The sequence below is a fragment of the Peromyscus maniculatus genome, chromosome 8, assembly GCF_049852395.1.
Source record: "Peromyscus maniculatus bairdii isolate BWxNUB_F1_BW_parent chromosome 8, HU_Pman_BW_mat_3.1, whole genome shotgun sequence".
In the NCBI taxonomy this organism is placed as follows: domain Eukaryota; kingdom Metazoa; phylum Chordata; class Mammalia; order Rodentia; family Cricetidae; genus Peromyscus; species Peromyscus maniculatus.
In genome coordinates, this window is record NC_134859.1 from 16,203,843 (window position 1) to 16,227,784 (window position 23,942).

The window sequence follows — 23,942 nt, forward strand, 5'->3', positions numbered from 1 at the left end:
TCCTTCATTTACTCAAGGCAGGAACCATGAAGCAGAAACTGAAGCAGGGACCGGTGAAGGAAGGCTGCTGCCTGGCTCCCCTGCTCACATGTGGCTAAGCTTTCTGATCCTAAGCTTACCTGCCTAGGGATGGTGTTACCCACAGAGGGGTGGGCCTCCCTGTATCAATTAGGAACCAAGAAAACATCACAGACATGCCCCACAGGCTGATGTGATGGAGGTAATTCTTCAGCGGAGGTTCCCCCTTCCCAGGTATGTCAAGTTGACAACTAATATTGTCAGACCACAGGCTTGGAGTTCAACTCCTTCCCCCTCTGGCCCTGCAAGCTGAGGAAGCTGTTCTCCGCACTTCTGTGTTTCTGAGAACTGAGGCTCAGGGGGCAATCCGCTTTGCCATTTTTAACAGTGCAAACCCCAAACCTCTGGATAAATCTGCACAGACCTGACTTCAAGGTGGGTAGATGCTCAAAGAATATTAGTTGGCACCAACCCTAAATGGAAGACAATAAGAGCAGAGAGCTATAAGCCCAACCCTAACAGGTGGAGAAGCTCTCAGTAGAAGCCAGGCTGTTCAAATAACCAGGGTCCCAATGTCTCCTTTGATACCTAGGAAAAGCCAGGGTATATGCTGATGGAGAAAGGGGGTGGTGGCAGATCCCAGGAGGCAGATGGCTGTTCCTGCGAGGTAAAGGATACCCAGTGGACTTTCCCAATCCAGGACTGCGTTGCCCACCCACTAGTTTTAGCCCTCACCCTTGCGCCACGCAAGGATCCTAACTTGCAGCATTCTCTCTGATCTTCACAACGCAATGGCTTTATTTTACAAACACAAAACCCACTGCTAGAGGCAAAGGGATTTGCCCTGAGGCCCCACACAGACGAGGAAAGAAGATCAGAGGGCAAAAGGAACCAAAGCTTGACTCCTGAGATTTGGGCAATTGGGTTGGGGCAGCATCCCACTCCCAGCCCGCCCCAGCCCGCCGGCCCTTGGGCCCCTTTAACCGGGCAGCGGAAGGGGCGGCCGGGGAGGCGGCGGCGCCCAATGGGCTGCGCGGAGCGTCACTTCCCGGCGGCGGGAGGCGAGTGGCGAGTGTCGGGCCGGCTGGCGGGGGCGGGGCGGCCAAGGAGGCGTTGGCAGCGGGCTCGGACCCACGCGGCGCTGCGGCCCGCCTGGCCTGCAACGCTCCCACCGGCTCGGCGGCACGATGCCCTTTGACTTCAGGAGGTGAGTGAGGCACCGTCCCGAGGCCCTCTCTGCAGCCGGCGACGACCTCCGCTGCGTGCAAACGCGACCCCGGTGCACGCCTCGGCAGGCCCTGGGGGACCGCGGCCTTCCCCTGGGCTCGGAGCCCTACCCCCTCACCCCCTCGTGCAGCCCGGGCAAGCCCACGCAACTCTCTTTCCGCAGCGCGGGGTCCCCAGCTTGCATTCCCCTCCCCCAACCTGGGGACCAAATCTCCTCCCAACTCCCAAATAAAAGGAGCCATCATCCTCAGGCTCTCTCCCCAGCCCTTCCTAATGGACCCCACCCAGGCTGACAGGTGGGGCCGGGAGCCTGGCCTTGCCTCGTGGGATCCCAGGGCTGCAGCCCCATCCAATCTGGCAGCAGCTGAAGAAGCTTAGTTCTTTAGAACCCCAGAATCCCCTGCCCTCCAGATACAGAGAACTGTCCCTCCAGCCCTGGCCCTGTGCTCTGTGCGAAGAGGAGGAGGTTGGGGTCTTGGGGCTCTCTGCACAAGGGCCAGGCATTCTGCAGGACCTACAGTGCGTGCCTTTGTAGGGTTCTCTGCCTCCTGGAATGCTATTGTAGAGGGCCAGGCCTCCTGGAAGCCTGCCTGAGAAGGGCCTCCCCCCACCAGACATTCCCTTGAGATAAGAAGCACTGAGATGGCCTGGGCTGGTGGGATGCTTTGGAGGAACGTGATTCTGGCACTTGCCCCTCCACCCAGCTGCTTCGTATGGTCTAGAGGTCGGAAGCAAAGGCTTGGGGTGCAGCCCCTCACTGCTCAGCTGGCTGGCCCCAGCAGGTGTCTGGGTACGCTCAAATATCGGTTTCACCTCTTGCAAATTGGCACTAAAAATAAGGTCCCCACCTGGAAGGAGGAGGAGTATGAGGCACCCCTGTCTCCACAGGCTGGAACTCAGAAGTAGGGCATCCATGAATGAGGGGTTCTGTGAGCTAGTATTCTCCGCAGCTAGAAGACGATTATTCCCCCATCTGTCACAGTACCCACTCTTCCCCTTACTAGTGTGCATGAAGACAGAACAGAGTGACAGTCAGCCTAGAAAATGCTCAAGCTTGCTGTCACATCATGGCACATGGGCACCTGGGATCTAAGCCTAGAGAGGACATTGGCCTCAGACCACTTGACCAGCTGAAGTGGTTTTTAGCCCATCCTGGGCACTGGTACCATTTGGCAAACCAGCTCCTTTGAGGCAGCCCTGGGGTTGATACTTGGGCTTAGACAAATGCACACAGACATATGGCAGCTTTGAATCTGGAGAGCCTGTGGCAGCAGTCAGGATCAGTCCCAATGCCAGTGTATCTGTGCAGAAAGAAGGGCACCGGACACATCCAGGTCCCCCAAATCTCCCTTCCAGGGCTGACTAGAAAGGTTCCCGATCCTTTTCTGTCCCTGATGGTTCAGCGAGTTCTAGGGATTTTGGGTTTGTTGAAGAAATCACTGCTCTGGTCACTTGATCTTTTCAACTCTCTCCTCCTGCCTTCGTGCTAGAAGGGCAGGGCACACCTGGGTTCCAGTTGGAAGTTTGGGGGCAGGTGAGGTGAAAAAAAGGGAACCATCTGGAACCAGCCAGCTCGTGCTTTCGCCTTGGCTGTCTTGCCTGTCACCAGCCAGTTTAAACCATTGACGTTTAAAGAGTTCACAGCCCAGCTCTGAGCTGCTGCTGCTGCCCTGGGGCTTCCTGGACATGCTACAGTTGCCGTGGGGTCCCCACCAGTGGGGGTTCAGTAAGTTCCTGCATGCTTGGGCTCGCTGGAGAACAGTGAGAATGGACTCCCCCGCTGTGTGATCGCCTCATGCAGGGTGAGTGCGTGCCCAGCAAATGTGCCCTCTTTCACATTTGGACACAACAGTGCTCCGGGGCTCACTATGGAGGAAGGTTCCACTGCTCTACTGACCGCTCCCGCTTCCGGGGCCACTCATCCGTTTGCTGAGGGTCGCACCTAATGTTTAGCCCTTTGCCATTTGTTCCCCCATGGAGAGATGGGTGGCACATGGCACAGCCCTTGTAGCATTCCCAGAGGAGGAGACAGACAGACAGACAGACATGACTGGATTCCAGCAGCATCCACTGTACAAGCAGACTTGCCATCCATCCCTTTGTCATTGAAGAGAGTGTGTGAATCTTCCTTTTAAACCATGGGGAGACTCCTCTGGCAGAAGCACTTTGCATGTATACAGATAAAGCTGGAACTGGAGTTTGGGCTCTGCGGCACAAAGGGAATGTTGGAGGCCCAGCACCCTGTCAAATCCTTGAATAGTGGAGAGCCCAGAGGGCATGCAGTGATTAGAACAACCCCCACCTCAGTTCAAGACCAAAGGGAAACCAGTTTCTTAACTCTGGTGTGTTTTCCTGCCTCTGAAATGGGTGTGATCGGCATCCACACATGAGACCAGGTGGTGTGTGGGACAAGGCAGGCGGCGGGAAGTCCTGGCCTCTGCCTCTCATCATCATTATTGTACCCTTTCACTGAAGCACTGCTCTCTCCTGCCACTCCGTAATTAGTGAATTATTATGCGTATTCTCTTCCCCTTCATCCGTATCTGATCTCCTGAGGGCAAGGATTTATATCCCGTTTACACATGGTTATATCTGCAGTACCTAGAAGGGTGCTTGGCTGGAGATGCTCCTTGGGCATGACACACCTCTCCAGTTTGTCTAGAGAGCTGTAGGTATAGTGTGATTGCATATGCCAGCTGCTGGTGGAGAATTCCGCATCCTCATTTCCTGTCTTTGGTGCTTAGAGTGGAATCCAGGGCCTCACGCATGCTAAGCAAGCTCTCTACCACTGTGCTGTATCCCAAGGCCCTCTCTCTTCATCCTTGAATTGGCCCCTTCTGAGTTTTCGGGGTTAAGGGAGGAGGCTGAATGCAGTGGAGAGGGACTGGTGGCCTTAAATGATTAGTGTGTTTGCTTTGCTCCTGCTAAGCAGTTTAACTGATACTGATCGTTGAACTTACAGAACTGGCTTTGTAACCTAGGTCCGTGGGTGTTGTCCCCAGTTCCGGCTGGCAAATGGCACTTGCTCCTTGCCACTCCAGAGGCTTTGGCAGCTCCCCTCCCCCGGAGCCTGAGCCCCTCCTTCAGGAAAGAGATGCAATGGGCAGGCAGCTCTCGCCCTATGGCCGCCCCCAGGTGGAAACTCCATGGTCTAAGAGCGCTGCTCCCCTCCCTGGTTATCTGTGTGCTCACTTCGGGGGGGGGGGGGGGGGATGGACATGTGTGCTGCCTCACAGGGCCCCGGTATCGGATTCAGATTCTGACTCATGGGGCCCAGTACAAAACAAAAGTTCAGCTCTACTGAGAAAGGATAGAGAGTTTCAGGATGGGGACCTCTCTGAACTTGGAACCTTGTGTGACCGCACGGGTCATTTGCCTGTGGTGTTAGTCGCATGGTGGTGACTTGGTTGGGCCTCTGTCACAGCTTGCTCTGGCTTTCCAAAGGTCTCCCTCAGGGTGCTTGAGTGGACCTCTCGGAGGTTTTCTTTGCTCCCCTCCCCGCTTTTCCTGTTTGCAGTGCTGGGAATGGAACCCAGGGCCTTGCACATACTAGGCAAATGTTCTACCACTGAGCCACACGTGTCCCCAGCCTGGCCCTCTTGAAGTTGGCTTGAGTTTTTCCACATCCCACTTTCAGCCTCCAAATGAGTGACATTGGTCTGAGAAATCAAGCCTGGTTTCCTTAGTACCGGACGTGGCTTCCCCAGTGGGCCCTGCCGAAAGCTGAAGTCCCTTACACCCTAATAGGCTGAGGCCAGCTACCACTGATGCTCTGAGGTCAGAGTTAGCCATCAACCAAGGACGCAACCTGAATGCCTCCCTTTCTATCTCCACAGTCCAGAAAGAACTGGAGACTAAGGGAACACATACTTCACAGCATGTTTATAAAAATATAATGGAAATTCAGACTAGAGGTAGTATGACCTGCAAAAGCCAGGGATTCGAGTTTATTGAGCACGTACTAGTGCCAAGCACCATTGTGCAGACCCATGTGCAAGGCAGGCCCTGAAGGCATTCCCAGTCATTCCATCAGAGTGAGCCCGCTGAGGACCGAGGTCATGAACAAGGCGATTGCAGGAGCTGGCACCACACTGCTGTCTGCTTCTAGAGCTCCTGTGTCCTGTGGGCTGGAAGTGTGTTCCTCCCTGGCCCCTGAATTCAGAGAGAAGCAAATCCTCCTCTAATTGGATGCATCTCCTTCCTCCTCACTAATCCTGACCCAGCAGTGCCCATCATGAAGCTTCAAACCATCTATACACACCCACATTCCTCTCTTTCTTCCCCCTTTCCTCCCACTCCCTCTCTAAAACCTGATTCTAGAATTTTCTAAAATCAGTTTTTGCTAAAGTCCCCACACTGCCGACATCTGGAAGTTTGGGGGTCCATAGCTATGTTCACATGCTTGCCTGGAAAAGTCTCTCCTCTCAGGCCATTTGGATTCTTGACAGTGGTGAGGAAGGTGTTCTGGCTAAAGCTTGCCCTGCACCTCTAAATCAGTGAGCCAGCACCCTGGTTAACCATGGGCATTGTTTGAAATCAGGACAGAGCCAGCTGTGGGTCTCTGCGAACATGAATTTAAAAGGATTGCTCTAAATTGGAAGAGTCATGGGCAAGTGGGCTAGAGCCCTGAGGGGAGCAGGGGATTGGTGGAGCCCTGGTAGGCAGCCTGGGGAGAAGAGTTCTGGCCCTACTGTGTGACCTTAAATTGTCTGTTTTTCTATTTCTGCAGTGGCCAATAAAGAGAGTCAGTCTCAGAGTCTGCCCCCCCCCCCCCACACACACACAACTGGACATTAAACACAGGGCTGGACTGGTGTATTTCCACTGCGCGATACTGCCACCCTTTTTATTTTGTGATAGGACTTGCTAAGTTGCCCATACTGGCCTGGAATTTGAGATCCTCCTGCCTCAGCTCAAGTAGTGGTTTTCAGGCGTGTGCCACCTGTCCTTTCTGTTATCATCTTTGCTCTTCAAAGTGACGTCTGAAGACCAACAGCATCACGGTAAGCTTGTGGGGCATACAGGACCTCCGTGCCCAACCTGACTCTGAGCCTGCGCTTTGACAAGTCCCTTGGTGATTAGTCATGTTGGGGTCTACAGAGCCCCCTCCGTGCCACTAACTGGACCCCACAGCTCTGTGCTCTCCCTCTGACACTTGGCCGCCATTGGAAAGCCTCTGTGAAATCCTGCGGCGTGGAAGGAAGCAGGGTCCTGGTTCAGCCTAGCTGGTGCCAGATGTGTAGTCTAAGGAGACCAGTGAGTGCCTGGCACCATTTCTCAGAATATAGTTTGGGCAGCAAAGCTCTAATGAGGAAGGGGTAATTAGCCTAATCATCTATTGTCAGTAAAGCTTGTAGGTCTATTAACCTAATTGCATTGGTTATATATGTGGGGAAGTACAGGAGAGGCAGCCCTCCGGCACTCCTGTGTATTCGTTCTGAAAACTCATGGCCCACGGGGAAAGCAGGAGGAAGCAGGGTCATGGAAGAGGCTCTACAAAAGGCACCTCACCCACAGAACCTCAGTCGTAACCTTGTTTCCTAGCCATGGAGATCGGCCACCAGAAGTTCTGGGTCTCAAGGGGCCCCTAGCACCAGGTGCATTCTGGTGGCACACTCCTCCTGTCCAGGAACACCAGCCACTCTCCAGGAACCTGCCTGCAGCAGAGCTGGACAGGAGGCAAGGACTGTCTGAAATGGACCCAGTGTGCCGCTCCTCCACATAGTGGGAACCCTGCCCAAGAGGCGAGGCCTGGCAGTGGCTAACCTTAATAATGAAGTGAACCCAGAGACCTGATGTGTATGTGTGCATAATAATGTGCTTATATTTGGAACGCCACGTAACCCGATTTTAACAATGCACAAAGGACCTTAATATACAGCTTTCAGAGAGCAGACAGGTGGCCAGAGGGGACCCGAGAAGTTCACCATCAGCCCTGGGAAATGAAAATCGAAACCAGCTAGAGCTGACAGCTGTGTCTGCTGCCTGCCTGCCGCTGGAATCCCAGCAGCTCCTGCAGCCTCCCTTCTCGCTCCCATTCGAGGCTGGGTCTTGGCTGTTTTGGGGGTGGGGGGAGAGGATGTAATGCTGATGCTTCTTTAGCACTGATCCAGGCACGTCCCTGACAACCATGCCAGTCCTGTGAGGTAGTTGATAATACTTTATTGTCCTTGTTTTATTTATTTTAATTACCGCACTATAAAATTGACTTTTTTTTGGTGTACTTATAATGAAATTTAAGACCTGCTTATGAAGTCACAACCACCATCTGGATACAGAACAGGTCCAGCGCCCTAGCAGACTCTCAGGCTGTCACTTTATTGTCGGGTGCTATTAATTTGAGTTTTGAAATGCAGGACGAATATTCCTAAGAGACTGGTCTGCACAGTACAGCATTGTTAGCTGTGGGCACCATGTCTGCAGCAGCTCAGCAGAAGATATTCATCTCGTGTAACTGAAACCCTGGCCGCTGAACGGCTCCCTCCGTCCCTTCCCTAGTCCCGGGGAACTGCCCCTCTCTGCTGCTCCGGGCTTGCCTGTTTTTGAGTGTTCATAGAGAGGAGTCATTCTGTATTTGTCCTATGGCCGACTTTTATCATTTAACGCTGTCCTCTTACATCCATCTGTCCCATCACAAATGGCAGGTGTCCTCCTTTTTAAGACTGTGTGGTATTCTGCCGTGTACCCCTACCACCTTATTAACTGCTCGTCTTTCGATGGACATTGAGGTTGTTCCCACAGCGCGACTGTTGTGCTTAATCCTCAGCCAACAGGGTGTGCAAACATCTCTTTGAGATTCTGAACTCAATTTGTGGGGAGCGATAAATGCCAAGTAACAGGGTTGCTGGGTGGGTGGTTCCAATAGTGGTTATTCTGTCTTACAGTCCCAGCACCTTCCTGAGTCCCAACCCCCATGCCCTCACCAGCACTTAGTGTCTTGTTTTTGGATAATGTCATGCAAGGAGATGTGCGCTGAGGCTCCAGGTGGCCGCGTCCCTGGTGATTAGTCACATGGAATACCTTTTCATACCCACCGGTCACTTGTTTGCCTCGTAACGTCGACTGGGATCTTTGACTTGGGGTGACATATGCTTTTGCTCTTGAGTTGAAGGTTTTCCTGTATGCTTTGGATATTACCTGCTCGTCAGATCTGGGGTTTGAGAATGTTTTCTCCCAGCTCCCAGGTTCCCTTTTCTCTCCAGTAACTATTTCCCCTGCAGATTCCATTTTAGAATAGGGAGTTGGGGCCCAGAGCTGGGAAGTAACTGGCCAGGCGGCACACAGCTGCTGAGTTGTGTGTGCAAGACTAGAATTCCAGAGCCCGGCACCTCACTGCAAGGACATCCTGCATCTCAGACACCTTGAGCCTACTGGTTTTCATGAGTCCTGGCGAGGCCTCGTTTTCCCGCACAGTCCCACCAGAAGCCACTAGCATGTAGGAGTTAGTCAAAATGACCCCCGGGAACTTTTGGAGTGTTGATGTTGCTTGGCCTGCTCTGATGTTTTGCTGGGTCCCAGAGTCCGTTCATGGTAGACAGTGTCTCCAGATCTTCCAGGAATGTGACACATAATTTGGGTCAGGACATTTTTCTCCATTACAGATACCCCAAAGGATAACTGAGCTCTGGCTGCCCTGAGGATCAGCCCTCCCCATGTGGCAGACCTCTCATGACTGTTCTCACTGTTCACTAGATGGGGGACCTGGACAAAGTCCAGGTCTTAGTTTGCCTCATTTGTAGATTGGGGATTTGGAGAGGTGCTGGTCTAGCAGCCATTTAACCCCTCCATTCTCCCTGGAACTGGTGGATCACCGTGGCGGGCCAGTGGTGTGTGACCATGGGGAGGAAGGGTCCTGGCTCTGCAGGCCTGCACACTTGAGAGTTCCTGGGGCAGGTGGGATCTGGGCTGCCCTTTGCACCAATCATGGGTGAAGTCAGTGTACTCCCCTAAGAGGAAGTGTCACACTGAGATAATAAAAAAAACTGGCTATGGCTAGCTGGAGAGTGGTGCCCATGAGGAAAGGTGGCCTCAGTGGGTCTCTATGGCCTCCAGATCCCCTTGTCTTTTAAGAGATGATGAAAATCTTAAAACTAGGTACAAATGATTGGCAGTGGACTCCAGGCTTGTGTCTGTTAGCCACCATGATGGGCCAAACAAATCCCTGACTGGCACTGCCCAGTTCTGTGGCACACACACACACACACACACACACACACACACACACACACACACACACTGTTTGGCCAGGGTGATCAGCATATGCTCACTGGATGGACAGGACTTTGAGCAGAACCCCTGGGACTCTTGGCCTGTGGCCAGAGGGACATGTCAGGGTTCTGTTCCCCTGGGCTGGCCTGGCTGAGGGCTTGGACTGACACTTGAATTCCACTCTGAGCAGCACTGGAGGACATGACCATGGTTGGCCAGCTCTCCTGAGGGGTGTACCCTTCCTCCACTGCGAATACCATCAGCTCCTGGGCATCACCCTCAGGCCTCCCTGGGGCTGTGTTTCTCTGGCACCAAGTGTACCTAGTGGGCAGCCTGCATCTAGGGCTAGGCCAAAGGCTTGCCGTGGATCTCCTTGGTTCACAGTCGGGGAGGAACTTTATCCCCACTGCCTTGAGAAGGGACAGCTCTTGCCGCTGTGGCAGGTGACATAGCTGAGATTTTCATGCGTGTCTGTGACGTAAGCGCTGACTTTCTCAACAGTCATCTTCTGGAGGGTGTGTTGTCACTTTATTTTCTTGGGGTCATCCTACAGAACCCCCGGTGTTGGTTGTTATCTACTTAGTTGTGTTTATGGTTTGTTGCCATGGAGGCCAGGGGCGGGCAGTGGTAGGCCAGTGATGAAGCCTGAGCGACTGTTTCCTGTCACTGAGGGCATCTTTGGTCAGGAAGTTACCACTGAGCCTGTGCTAAGGAGCCGCAAAGAGGGTGCAGGACTTCCTGTGTGGCCCTGCAGGGCACCTCCCAGAGACTGGAGCTGCCGGATGCGGGGGTTTGCTCACTGCTCACCTGCTGTGTGCCAGGTATTCTGGGATCTGGGGCGCAGACAAGCCCCTGTCCCTGAGCCCTTGGATTTGGTTTTAGTTCTGACATTTTACTTCTTGTTTTTAAAAACTGAGTCAACTTTCAATTTTGAAGTGACTTTAGGCTGTCGAGAAGTTGTAGATAAGGCAGAGTTGCCCACTGTCCCCCCTGTGCACGTTGCCCATCGCCACGTGGCGTCATCCCAGCTCAGGAAGTGACGCTGGCATGTGCTTGCCAGAGCCAGACTTCCCTGGGGCCAGTGCCCCATCAGTGTTCAGTCTCCCATGCAGGCACGCACGTGCCTACACGCTGCAACTCCTGTGCCTGCTGGCTGGGGCCGTTGCGCAGGTCTTGGCTTTCGTGCCTTTGGCTGTCTTAAGAGCTCTCCAGGGGCCACGCAGCCTATCTCCCTCCTGAGTGGTCCGACCTTTCTCACCGGTAGACTGGAACAGCTACAGGAGTGGGCAGGCCCTTCTGGGTCACCCTCTCGGGACACCATGACACACTGGTGATTCTGATCTGTCACCTCTTTTCTGTCTCCTCCCTTGCTGCTAACAGACATTCTGTTGGGAAGTGGAGTACCAGGGACGCCTCGAAAGCCTTGTTCGAGTCCCATAGCAGAGGCCGCACCACAGTGGGCGGCTGGATCCCTTTCTGGCTGTGCTGATAAGATGGCACAGGTGAGGTGGGGTTGTGAGGTGCAGGCTCCCCCAGGACCTCACTTCCTTTCATCACAAACCTGCAGGGTGGGAGGTGCTATCAGGGCTTTGCGTGGGGGTGGGCAATAACAAGGGGTATAGGAACCGAGTCCAGAGAAACCTGGGAAGCTGGCAGTGGTGACTCTGGACCTGTGATCTTAGCATTTGGAAGGCTGAGTCAGGAGGATTGCCCCAAGTATGAGGTCAGCAGGGTAAGACCCTGTCTCGAAACAAAACAATCTGAAATTGGATCTCTCACTTAGCACTGACTAGTGTTTTAAGGGACAGGAGACTTGTCCCAGAGTCTTTTTTTTTCCCCTCGTGTATATTTAAGGCATATAGCATGATGTTTGGAGGTATTTACATCCATATACCTACCGTAAAATGGTTGTATAATGGGACATATTAGCCCGTTCATCATCTCCCATGCAGACTGTGTTAGTCTATTTTCTTTAGTTGTAGTAAAATACCTGAACCTGGGTCACTTCTAAGGAAGAGGAGGTTTATTTTGCTCACTTTTGGAGACTGAAATGCAGGCATCATTGGGCTGGTTCTGTGAGGGTTCCCCTAGCTATATTACGTCTTGATTCACAGTGTCATGGCTGGACATGCACAGTTGTGGAGAGGTCATATGGGTAAGATGTAAGGAAGGCTGGAGTGATAGGGAAGGCTCTTTTATAACTACCTCTCTTGTGGGCACTGACTGGGCTCTCACAAGATCCACACTCAGATCTTCTGAGGGCTACACATCTGTACCCCTGTCTGTACCATCGTCTGTACCCCTGTCTATACCCCCATGTCGTGGAATATTATTTTAACTAGGCAAAGATGTGTTACATTTGTTTATGCTGCAGAATATTTACTTTAACTGTGTAAAGGTGTGTTACTTTTGTTTATGCTGCCTTTGTTTAATTATGAAAAGATGTGTTACATTTGTTTCATTTTGCTTGCTTAAGGCACCTGATCTAATAAAAAGCTAAATGGCCATTAGCTAAGCAGGAGAGGGAGAGGTAGGGCTGCCAGGCAGAGAGAATAAATAGGAAGGGAAATATAAGCTCAAGAGATAAAGAAAAACACGAGGAGGAGGAGAGGATGAGGGACATACCTGGGGCCAGAAGCCAGGCAGCCTTCAGCCAGATAGACATAGAGACAGCCAGAAAGGAAGAAAAGGTAAGAAGCGCCAGGTGGTAGTGATGCACGCCCTTAATCCCAGCACTCGGGAGGTAGAGCCAGGAGGATCTCTGAGTTCGAGTGGAGGCTACCCTGGGCTTTAGAGTAAGTTCCAGGAAAGGTGCAAAGCTGTAGCTAGAGTTTTCCTGCCTTGCCCACAGTCAGGACAAATCTCTGTCACTCGCCAGTCCCATAGCCGCTCAGACCCAACCAAGTAAACACAGAGACTTATATTGCTTACAATCTGTATGGCTGTGGCAGGCTTCTTGCTAACTGTTTTTATGGCTTAAACTAATCCATTTCCATAAATCTATACCTTGCCATGTGGCTCGTGGCTTACTGGCATCTTCACATGTGGCTTGTCATGGCGGCGGCTGGCAGTGACTCCTTCTGCCTTCCCGTTCTCTCCATTCTCCTCTCTGTTAGTCCCACCTATACTTCCTGCCTGGCCACTGGCCAATCAGTGTTTTATTTATTGACCAATCAGAGCAATTTGACATACAGAACATCCCACAGCACAGAGAACAAAAACACAGAGAAACCCTGTCTTGAAAAAAAAAAAAAGTAAGAAGCCCCAAGGCAAAGGGTAGATAAAGAAGAACAGATTAAGTTTTTTTGTTTTTGTTTTTAAAGCTAGCCAGAAAAAAGCCTAAGCTAGGCCAAGCATTCAAAACTAATAAGAAGTCTCCGTGTCGTGTTTTGGGAGCTGGTTGGTGGCCCAAAAGAAAAAGCCTGGTATATTTTGGCACCCCACATGGGGCACCAAATGAAAGTTTAAATATATATACCACCCTGAACACGCCCGATCTCGTAAGCTAAACAGGGTTGGGACTGGTTAGTACTTGGATGGGAAACCGCCTGGGAATACTGGGTGCTGTAGGCTTTGCCAAATGAAGTGTTTATCTAGTTATTCTTTATCAATGAAAACCTGGGAGTCAGATATTGGGGTAAAAACCTGAACAATCAGAGAAGCAACCAGTGGCCTCCTCTCTTTCTCTCTTGTTCCTTGATCCCAAAGGGGCCAAGACCCTCTCTAAGCCCTGCCCTACTACTTCTTGTGTCTCTCTATATGTCCTTGGTCCTCCAAAAACACCTCTATGGTTAGTTTTGGTCAGCTAGTAGATAGCCCCACCCTCCAATTCAAAGCACATTTTATTGGCAGTCTCAAGAGTGTCAGGATGGGATCAAAATATCACACAACATCCCCGTCTGTACCCCTTCAGCTCTAAAAGGATCCACCACCTTGTAGCATCACCATGTAGGTACCCAGTTTCCTGCATCTGTTCTCTTTGGAAGCAAATCCATATTCAATCCATAGCCACAACAAAGAATAGCTGTGGCCTTGTGTAGGAAAACTCTCCGTGCAGGGTGCTGTTATTATGGACCTGGTGTATTTATCTGGTCTTTCCCAGATGTGCTTACCGCATTCTCTGCTTCGTATTCACTGACTTTCTCCTTCCCATTTCCCACCCTGACCCGACTCTGGTAACCACTCCTCTCTATATCCGGTTCTCCTCCCCTCCCCAGTCCACATAGTGTTCTTTTGTTTTATTTCACTTAGCAGAATGTTCCAGGTCCATTCTGGCATAAGATGGGGATCTCCTCTTTTTAGGGTGGAATAATATTCCATTATGTTGAGGAGTCACATTTTCTGTATCCCTCCATCAGAGGATAACTGCCCCAAATTCCAGCTGTAATGACTAGTGCTACAAGGGGGGTGCAGGTAGCCTTCTGGGGTTTCATTTCTTTTGGGTATACACCTAGAAGAGAGAATGGTGGGTCTGTGTTGCTCTGTATTTGGTTCTCTATTTTCACAGTAGCTCCATCAGTCTACATTCCCCACCCAGCTGTGTGCAAATAAATGTTCTCTTCCCTCCACACGGTTCCCCTCACTTGCCTTTTGGATTCAATGGCTGTGAGGTGGTTATCAGAGTATTTTGATTTGCATTTCCTTGATAGTTAATTGATACTGAGCACCTTTTTGTTGTGTGCTTGGCCGACTTGTTTGTTTTTGAAAAAGTGTCTTGAACACCCACCTACCTGCCTGCTTGCCTGCCTGCCTGCCTTTTAAGTCTTGGGTATTAACTCTTTAATCAGATATTATAGCTTGCAAATATTTCTCCCAGGTTACCAGCTCCCTTTTCATTTTGTTCTTTTGCCGTGTAGATGCTTGTCTTAGGGTTTCTGTTGCTGTGAAGAGACACCATGACCACAGCAACTCTTTTTTTTTTTTTTTTTTTTTTGAGACAGGGTTTCAATGTGTAGCTTTGGTGCCTTTCCTGGAACTCACTCTGTAGCCCAGGCTGGCCTGAACCCACAGAGATCCGCCTGCCTCTGCCTCCCACATGCTGGGATTAAAGGTGTGTGCCACCACCACCAGGCCACAGCAACTCTTTAAATAAAGGAAAACATTAATTGTGATGGCTTGCTTACAGTTCAGAGAGGTTTAATCCATTATCGTCATGGTGGGACATGACAGCATGCAGGCAGACATGGTACTGGAGAGGTAGCTCAGAGTTCTATCTACATCTTGTAGAGACAACAGGAAATGGTCTGAAACACTGGGCGTAGCTTGAACATATATGAGACCTCAAAACCCGCCTCCACAGTGGCACACGTCCTTAAACAAACAATACCTACTCCAACAAGGCCACACTTCTTTTTTTTTTTTTTTTTTTTTTTTTTGGTTTTTCGAGACAGGGTTTCACTGTTTAGCTTTGCGCCTTTCCTGGAACTCACTTGGTAGCCCAGGCTGGCCTCGAACTCACAGAGATCCGACTGCCTCTGCCTCCCAAGTGCTGGGATTAAAGGCGTGCGCCACCACCGCCCGGCAGGCCACACTTCTTAATAGTGCCACTCCTCTTGGGGCCATTTTCTTTCAAACCACCGCAATGCTCTTAGTTTGCTATAGTCTTATTTATGCATTTATGACTTATTTATTATTATCTTCTTCATTTGTTACTCTTGTAGCCAGATCTGCTGGTACACTATTCAGTAAATCATATTCCAAGCCAGCGATTCTTCCAGAAGTTTTGTGGCTTCTGGATTTTCATTTAGGTCTTATGATTTGTTTTTCTTTAATCCACGTTGAGCTGATTTTACATGTGGAATAAGAGGAGCATACGATTTTATTCTTTTACATGCAAAAGTGTAAGTTTTCTGGCACCAGTTACTAAAGAGACTGTCTTTATCCACTGTTTCCTCTTGATGCCCTTGTCAAAACGAGATGACCACGTATGATTGGACTTCTGCCCCACAGGTCTGTGTGTTGGTTTTTAAGTTAGTATTGTATTGATGTCATTACTATGGCTTTGTGGTCTAATTTTATATCGTGACATATGATGTCTCCATCCTTGTTCTAGCTGTTTGGAGTGTTTTGTGGCTCCACACAAATCTCAGACTTTCTTCTGATTCCTGTGCAGTCTCAGGGTTTGTGTTACGACATCATGCCGTCTATGGTTAGAGGGGGTTTTACTTTCAGATGTGAATGCCTTTGATTTCTGTTTCTTGCCTGATGCTTCTGCTGGTCCTAAGTGGAGGCAGTTCGAACAGCACTCGGCCTTCTGGGACATCTTAGGGGAAAGCTGTCCTTCTACGTGGATTATATCAGCTGTGGAGCTTTCATAGATGACTCTCATGTTGAAGACCTTTCCCTGTCTACATCTGAATTCCAAGAGTGCAGTCAAGGGTGGATGCTGTCCCGAGCTTGTTCTGCATCAGGATTGTGTGGTTCGCCTCTCTGTTGCCCTGATGCTTCCCTTTAGCTGCCGGGGCAGACCAGCCTCTCAGGCCATCGTTCTCCCTTGCAGTCAGGAGAGGCTGGCCAAGACTTTCCTGGGGATGTTTATGTCATCTGAATTCATCCTGCTTTCCTGTGGTCCCTTTGGCTTCGGTGTTAGGGTGACATCAGCCTCATAAAAGGTATTAGGAAGGGCTCCTCCTAGCCTTCCTTTCTGGAAGAGTTCAAGTATTGGTACTGATTCTTTTTGCAGAGGCTGTAGACTTTATCTGTGAAGTTGTCTGTCTCTTGTGGGCTTTTTCTTCATTGGGAGGTTTGTTTATTTCTCATTGCTTTCAGTGTCTTTTTTTTTTTTCCTGGATACTTATAGGTCCTTACTGTAGACAGGGTAGTGGGCTTGTCTGAGTTTATTCCTGAGGATTAAGAGGTAATGCTAGGCTCCAAGTAGGACAGCATCTCCCCACCTCCGCTGCCACCTCCTCCAGGAAGCCCACTCCTTGTTCTGCCAGGGTGGCCAGTGTTGCTTCCCAGCACTGTACAGCCCTGACCACAGTGGCCCTCCATCTCCTCAGCTCTCGGCCGTGTGCCTCATGGGCCTTGTCACCTCCACCCTAGTGGGCTTCCAGGGCTGTGGCAGTGTCGGGCCTGTGCTTCCTCAGCAGGACCTGGTCTAGAGCCTTGCACATAATCAGGTGGTGGCCCCCAGGCGATGTGCTCAGCAACGGCATGGGGCATCACGGGGCTGGGCATCTGCTCATGTCACAGAGTCACTGCACCTCACTGCCTCAGTGACAGCATTGAGAGATAGGCCTAATGCTACCGCATGCCTGCTCCCAGACTGCCGTGAGGATCAAGCAAGCACTCTGTAAGGCCCCGGAATGGGGCCTGGCTCCCTTGGGTGCTCAGATCCTGTCCATCGCAGCGGAAGCACCCACACACCAGGCTGGTGGAGAAGGTGGGGGAAGGGTGAACCCTTTGCGTCCGTCTGTCGGCTTCTTTGAGAAAGGACCCAAGAAGTTTGGTGTCTTTGTACTAGTCTAGCGTGTTTTCCCCTCACATGAAGTCCCAGTGGAGTGGATGCTCCGCTTCCATGGATACTCAGAGACCAGGTTCCCCTCATTCAGGGTAGGAAGCGGCCTTTGGGGTAGGTGAGATGTACCCCTGTCCATTCTGCTCACATGCTGTGCAGAACAGGTAGAGAGTGTGGTCTGGCCATGTGCCTAGAGGAGAAAAGACGCAGTCATCCCATATCCCCCCACCACCATGACTCCAGTCAGTGTTGTCCGCCTCTCCCTTCGCCTGCCATCTTCGTCATTTTGGGCACATTACTGAACAGATGTGTTACTTATAATATTCTTTAAGTCAGTCAGTGTTTGAAATTAACACTTTTACCAGGCGGTGGTGGTGCATGCCTTTGATCCCAGCACTTGGGAGGCAGAGGCAGGGGATCTCTGAGTTTAAGGCCAGCCTGGTCTGGCTTGAGTGAGTTCAGGACAGCCAGGACCACACAGAGAAACCCTGTCTTAAACTCCCCCCACCATGAAGAGATGAACACTTTCACTGCTGAAAGGTGAGTTTGATTGCTTCTGTATTGTTTTTCTACCAGTAGCTTGGTTTGTAACCTGATCAGTCATAGAGTTCTTCTCATGGTATAGACACTCAGATCCTTAGCTAAACCGCTTCATTAAATACCCCCTACTAGTCCTCATTACTATAATTATTTTAACCTCAGCTAATAACTTATTTCAATTATTTATGGGCTGAGAAGGTGTAGGAATTATACATCATAAAAGCGAAGAAGCAGAGTCATCTGCGTTCATGTGAGCCTAGCTGCAGCAGTGTTCATGTGCCTGCTGAATCTGCTGTTTACGAGGATCCAGTAGGTCCTCCTCAGCCACTGGATCCATACCAAGAACTCCCACCCCCTCACCCCCCACCCCCAATGCACATCTGAGCTGGCATAGTACCAAACCCCACACGCACTGTGTTCTAATACGTACACATATGTGATAGCTTAATTCATAAATTAGAGCCAAGAACTATAGCTAAAAATAGAATAATTGTGCTGTACTGTACTGGAAAGTTGAGCTTTGAGACCTTTATTGATAAAGCTAGGTGACTTGAGCACAGGCCATGTGGCTCTTCCACAGTTGGTCTGATAACTCAGATACGACTGGTGTGCTTGGCTGGCAGGGCAGGGGTCTAACCTCCTCTCCTGCTCCCAACTCCCCCCCTCTGGGGTCGTCCATCCCAACTTAGAACATCACCACCCCTGTCCATCGAAAGTCCACATGCCCAGCTCTGCTTAGCACATTGCTGGGCTGCAGGAAGCATTGGGATTCCCACTGTGGGCAAGAGGTGAGGAAGGTCCAGGGAATGCCTGCCTGCCTGCCCTCCTCCCTCTACCTCCCTCCACCCCGCCTCAGTGCTTCACTGGGGCTTCTGAGGTGCTAGGATTGCTACTGCCCCCCTGGCCATCAGCTGTTCTAGCTGCCAGGAGCATGGGTGGAGCCACAGTGTGAGTGGGTGTTTTCCACGCAAGTCCTGAAAAAGGAAGGAGCAGGTGGCGGTAAGAGAGAGCGAACAGTGACGTGGCTAACTAGGCCTGTTCCTGAGAAGAGCTCTCCCAGGCAGCTCTGTGGGCTCCTTTGGGCTGTTTGCTGTCCCTTCCCTGCTTGTGGCTTGCTCTCCCTCACCTTGCCAGGCTCTGTGGGTCATTGCGCTGTTACTTGGTGCAGAGCGATGGTCCACTTTTCTGTCCAGTTAACACCTGCCTGTCCCGATGGCGAGCATAGTCTGAGAACACAGCCATGTCCACCCACTCGTGGAGGGCCTGGCGCCGGATCTGGGCCCTGCACCTGCTAGCCCTGTCGGTGTGGAAGGGGAGTGGGGAGGGAAGACAAGCTGACAACACCCCATAATGTAGCAGTGAACCCCGAGGCCTCCACTGTGAGAGGGCCCCTCCCTCCTCCGGGATGGTTCGGTGCCTGTGGCTGTATCTCTCTGTGTTGAGGAAATATCCCTGGCTTTCTCCTAAGGGTGTAAGCTTTCTCCTAAGGGTGTGAGGGAAAGGACTCACAGCATGGTGTCCTGAGGAATAGAGAAGCTGGAGTTACTCAGGCCCCACACTCTACCTTCAGTCTACAGGCTCCCCCTGAAGTGCCCAGTGAGTCCCCAGCATCTGGATAAGGGAGGTCAGAAAAGAGAGGACCCCCTCACTTTCCACCCTCATCCCAGCCTGAGAAGAGGGCTTCCTTGTAACAGAAAGAAACCGAGGCTCAAAGAGGCCGAGAGCCTGGCCCAGAGGCACACAGCTGGCAAAGTCTCAGAGCCAAGCTGTAACGCGTGTTTTTGACCCCCAGCTTTTTGCTGTGTCGCTTGACCCAGAAAGCCATGTTGCTGGGTTGGGACCTGAGTAGTTGTATTCTCTAGTAATCTGGCCGTTCTCCCCAGATGCCTGGGGGGACATGCTGCCCCTGGAGGGTCCGCTTCAGTTGTCCTGGGAATCCACACCTTTTCCAAATGACTGTACAGGTTCTTAGTGTCAGGCAGGCTAGGAGCCATGAGCAAGATACGTAGCCCTGGAACTGGGTACCACCAGCCTTTCTGTACTCAGTATCAAAAGCAGCTAGCGAGACGAGAGTTTCCAAAGGCCTTCAGAGACAATACCGAGTGTTCACAGATAAGGACACTGAGTCCCCACGGGGGCCATTGAGTGGCAGCTTGGGGTCACACAGCTGGACAGGGTCACAGAAACACAGCGTTTCTTCCAGTCGATGATGTAGGAATCCTGCAGCCATGTTGCTGTGTACCGAGTTCCACTGTTTCATAAGCCATGCATCATAGCACGGGCTTTAAGGTGGCTGCCTTTGTGGAGCTGTGACCTTGTGAAGTGTCTGAACAGATGAAGGTGAGCTGTTGTATTCAGCAGGTGGTGAGTGTGTGTGTGTGTGTGTGTGTGTGTGTGTGTGTGTGTGTGTGTGTGTGTGTGTGTATGTAGAGGGAGAGAGAGACAGACAGAGACAAAGAGAGGTGTTAAAAGCACTTGGAGTTCATCTGGGTGTGCCATGTGTTAGTGATCTGCCCTTGTGTACTAACAGCACCCCTGGCTCATGGGTAAGGATATTGAGGTCCAGATGCAAAGCCAGCAAGTGGTAGAGCTGAGACTCTTCTCCCCTAGGCTCCTGCCAGAGCCCATGGTGAGCAGAAGCACCTGTGGGAGGCACTTACAGATGCTTGCCGAATGCTAGGTCCCCAGACTCCTGAGTGACAGGCTGTGGGTTTTGACTCCTTGTTTTGGGAAGACTGGGAGGGCAGCAGCATGGGGACAGCAGTGCCATCGTTCAGGGCACACTGAGTGGCTGGTAAGAGCGCTACCTCCATCCGTGCGCTTGGTATGGCTTGAAGGTGCCGTACGGGTGAGAGCACTGGGTGGAGAGTAGCCGTGCACAGGCCCTGCACTCATGAGAACCAGCAAGTACAGAAGCTGGAGATGGGCTGCACCAGCCAGCCCTTTGTTTTGTAGTGGAGGAGCTAAGTTCCTGGAAGCAGGTAGTTCTTGTCCAGATCCACCAGTAAGCAGGTGGCAGCAGCTGGCTCTGGCCTTCCACACCTGCAAAACTGGGTCACACTGGAGGCCGGGTGGTATGTCAGAGATGAGTTAAGCTTGAGTCAGGGAGGGTGTGAGAAGGTTCGCTACCACCCTGCCCTGGGCCAGGTCTCTTGCCATGGGGCACAGTGTACATCAGTCACCTCTGCCTGCCCCCACACTCCCCTGAGTATGACGAGTCAGCCATCAAGGACTCCGTGCTGGGACAGCCAGCCAGAAGGCTTGGGGAGAGTAAGGTGGGGCAGAGTGGAGGCTGGTGAGAACCCAGGCTTCTCATGGGCCTGGGTCCTATCTCTGCATCCCCACTCACATGTCCGAGGGCTTCACTGCACTCTCGGAGCCTGTGTACTGGGCGGCAGGAGGGGCTGCTTGCAGCATGCAGAAGCTGGCAGAGCCCAGGCTCCTGTGGCTCCTAATTCAGACTCGGCACTGTTGTCTTGCCTCTACGTTATGAAACTTCCAGATGGATTTTATCTTCTCTAGTGGACTGCGAACCAGGGCACACAATAAATGAAATAAGTGCAAGCACATGGGAATATTTTACATAAGAGTTTTGATTTCTCACACTTGTGGGAAAGTGAGTGAGCCTTTTGGCCACTGCCTATGGGACAGTCCCTAGCCAAGGCTGAGGCAAAGCCTGATCCTCCAGCTCCTACATGCTCTGGGTCCACCCCCTACCCTCCACCCCCGCTTCCTTGCTTCCTAATGGGCTGACTTTTGGAGGTGACAGGATCTAGGGGGAAATAGACACAGGCTGAGGTGAGACTGGGCAGAGCTCTAGCACTCTGAAAGTAGGGAGGTCTAGTGGCTGGGGACGGCCCAGGACTGAGACAGCAAAGCCTGTGGTCAATTCGCGGGCCTCAGTTGCTGCAAGGGTCTCTGGAATGTCAGAACTGTCATTGAATGAAATGGAATTGATGGTGTCATCAGAAGCCCAGATGCCCGAGGCAGACTCTAGGTAAAAGTGTTTGTTTTGCTCTATGACCCAAGGCAAGGTTCTAAAGCTCTCTGTGCCCAGTTTTTTTCTCATTTGCCAAATGAACATCATAGGTCATTAATGTGTGAGCTGGATGCATGGTAAGTGCTCTGAGTGTCAACAGCTACTATGACTTCACCCCTAGACAGAAGATTTGCCCAATACCCGCTCTGCTTCATTGCTAAGAATTAAATCTAGGTCCTCAGGCATGCTGGGAAAGCACTCTTCCACAGAGCCATAACCCCAGCCGGGGACCAAAAGGGTGCCCCCAAAGGTTCCTGGTGCAAGTGTCTGAAGCTCCAAGTAGAGCCTAGTGTGACAGTGAGCGCCTCCTCGTAGCTGAACCAATTGAAGAGGCATGGCCAAAATATCTGGTTATTGTCACCATTTGATGGCTGGGAATATGAACTTGAGGGTTGGATTTTTGTGCCTCTACTTTGAGCGCTGTGCTTAGAAATGCAGCAGTGGAAAAGAAAAAGAGGCAGAATGAGGGAGCAAGAGGAGATGGCTTCTGATTTTCCAGAACATAAGTGTGGTCTGCCCCGGTGGCCTCAGGCAGATGATTAACCTGCAGGTCCTGGTTTTTGTCGGCTGATATTAAATTAAATCGGTGACATGACCATTAAATTAATGGTGTCCCTTAGAAGGGACAGCAGGAGCTGTCAGGGTAGAGGTGTGTGTCTCTCTACGGAAGGAGCCCGTGGCTTGGGGGAGATAGTACAGACTAGGCATTAAGTCCCCAGTGTCAGGGACCACTCTGTCTTGATCCTTAGGTCCTTGGGGTCTACGGAAGTTCTGGGGGCACTGAAGACTCAGAAGAACATGTCATTGCTATGGAGTGAGTGTACAAGCCCTGTGTTGGCCTTGCTGAGGATGGTCCCTCCCTTCTGGGGACAGCGGAGTGTTGATGAGATAAGACATGGGAGTCTCTCAGCCTTGCACCCAGGTGTGACCTACAGGCAGCCCAGGGGTCTGGGTCATAGATTCGCCCAGTTATTTCTGTGTCTGCATCTTCATACAGACTTCTGTATGGTGCTCTGGTCTTGTGGGTAACAGGGTTCAGCTGTCCTTTTGGAATTTTCCCACTACCCTGTGGTAATGGCCTAAGAAGAGAGGTACATGGTTCAGTCTGAGGGAGGGGACCCCTAGACGGAGCCACCAAATGTCCTAGAAATACCTGTGTGTACATACGTGTATACATATGTATAAGAGTACGTACGTATGTGTACTTGTGCCTTGCTGCAGGCCTGCTTGTGCCCATCTGTGTCACTTTTGAGGCTTCCCAGTGTGGGACAGAGAACCCGGGCTTCATGTCTTCTTTCTCCAGGTGCCCAGTTGCTGTTACTCAGATCGGAATTGCACAGAAATCAGGTAGCGTGCTGTGTGCCACGGGGCCAGCTGTCATGGTTTGCTTCAGGGAGAAGCATCCAGAGGAGGCCTGGCCTCAGCCCCCCTGCTGTGTGGGCTGACTTTTGATGTCCCCCTCTGCTTCAGGGCTCCAGGGATCAGGGAAGAGCCAGGGGCATGTGCCTAGAGGCGTCTCCCATAATGAGTTTCAGGTTAGCCTGAACTAAAGAATAAGACCCTGTCTCAAAGGAGCCAAAACCAGCCAGCTAGACATGGCGGGGAAGGCCTGGAGTCACAGCATTTGGGAGGGTCAGGAGTTCAGGGTCACCCTAGGTTATATAGCAGGTTCCAGGCCAGCCTGGACTACATGAGACACTGTTCCCCTTGTATAGCACCCCCATGGGCTCCAGGCCCCATATGGGGGTGTGGCACCGTACTCTACCAGGTATCTGGGTTTTAAGCACCCAGTGAGAGTAGCACGCATGAACCCTGGATCCTCCAGAGCCTGGACGTCCCAGCCCTGCCGTCTACTGGGGCTTATTCCTTCACTGCTCTGTCTTTAACTTCCTGACTCGGAAACGGAGCAAGGCCTGGACCCTACCTCTCAGGGGTACTGACAGTTCCGTGCCGGGCTCACGTGTGCCTGGTGTGTTAGAAGCATGCAGCCATTGATTGTTGCTATGAGACCACATGGGACTCGCCTGAAAAGCAGTTTAAGAAACAGTAACCAAAGCCCAGGAGCGTGACGTCCAATATTTTCCTGCCTCCTTTAAATGACCATTGCAGGCGCTGTGCAATCAGACTTGATCAGTCCCCCTTAAAGAAAAGGAAACTTCTGAGGAGTCACTTGACCAGTGAACACTAGGCTACCAGGGCTCTGGAAATGAACCCTTTGCAAGCTGCCTGGGGCATTCCCATGATCGACAAGGCCACCATGGGGTTGGCTGCCCTTAGTGGGGCAGGCATAGTGTGAGTGTTACAGGTCACTGCATCACTTACCACCTCCCTTGAAGTGCTGTTTCCCAGATCACCGGGGCACATTGTGAGTAGAAACAGTAGGGGTAAGAGAGGTGTGCATCCACCTGCCTCTGTGACTGCAGCCTCCACCTGCCTCTGTGACTGCAGCAT

The 23,942-nt window shown here is 51.6% G+C and overlaps 1 protein-coding gene across 1 annotated transcript in view; it reads left to right on the forward strand.

Moving 5' to 3' along the window:
- Positions 1-1,014: 1,014 nt before the first annotated feature.
- Positions 1,015-23,942, forward strand: part of Ergic1 (endoplasmic reticulum-golgi intermediate compartment 1) — a 103,319-nt gene continuing 80,391 nt past the window's right edge. Inside the window, exon 1 of the mRNA XM_006978870.4 lies at positions 1,015-1,225. Within this exon, the coding sequence (XP_006978932.1) occupies positions 1,206-1,225 (20 nt within the window). The 5' untranslated portion in view covers positions 1,015-1,205. The remainder of the gene's footprint in view (positions 1,226-23,942) is intronic.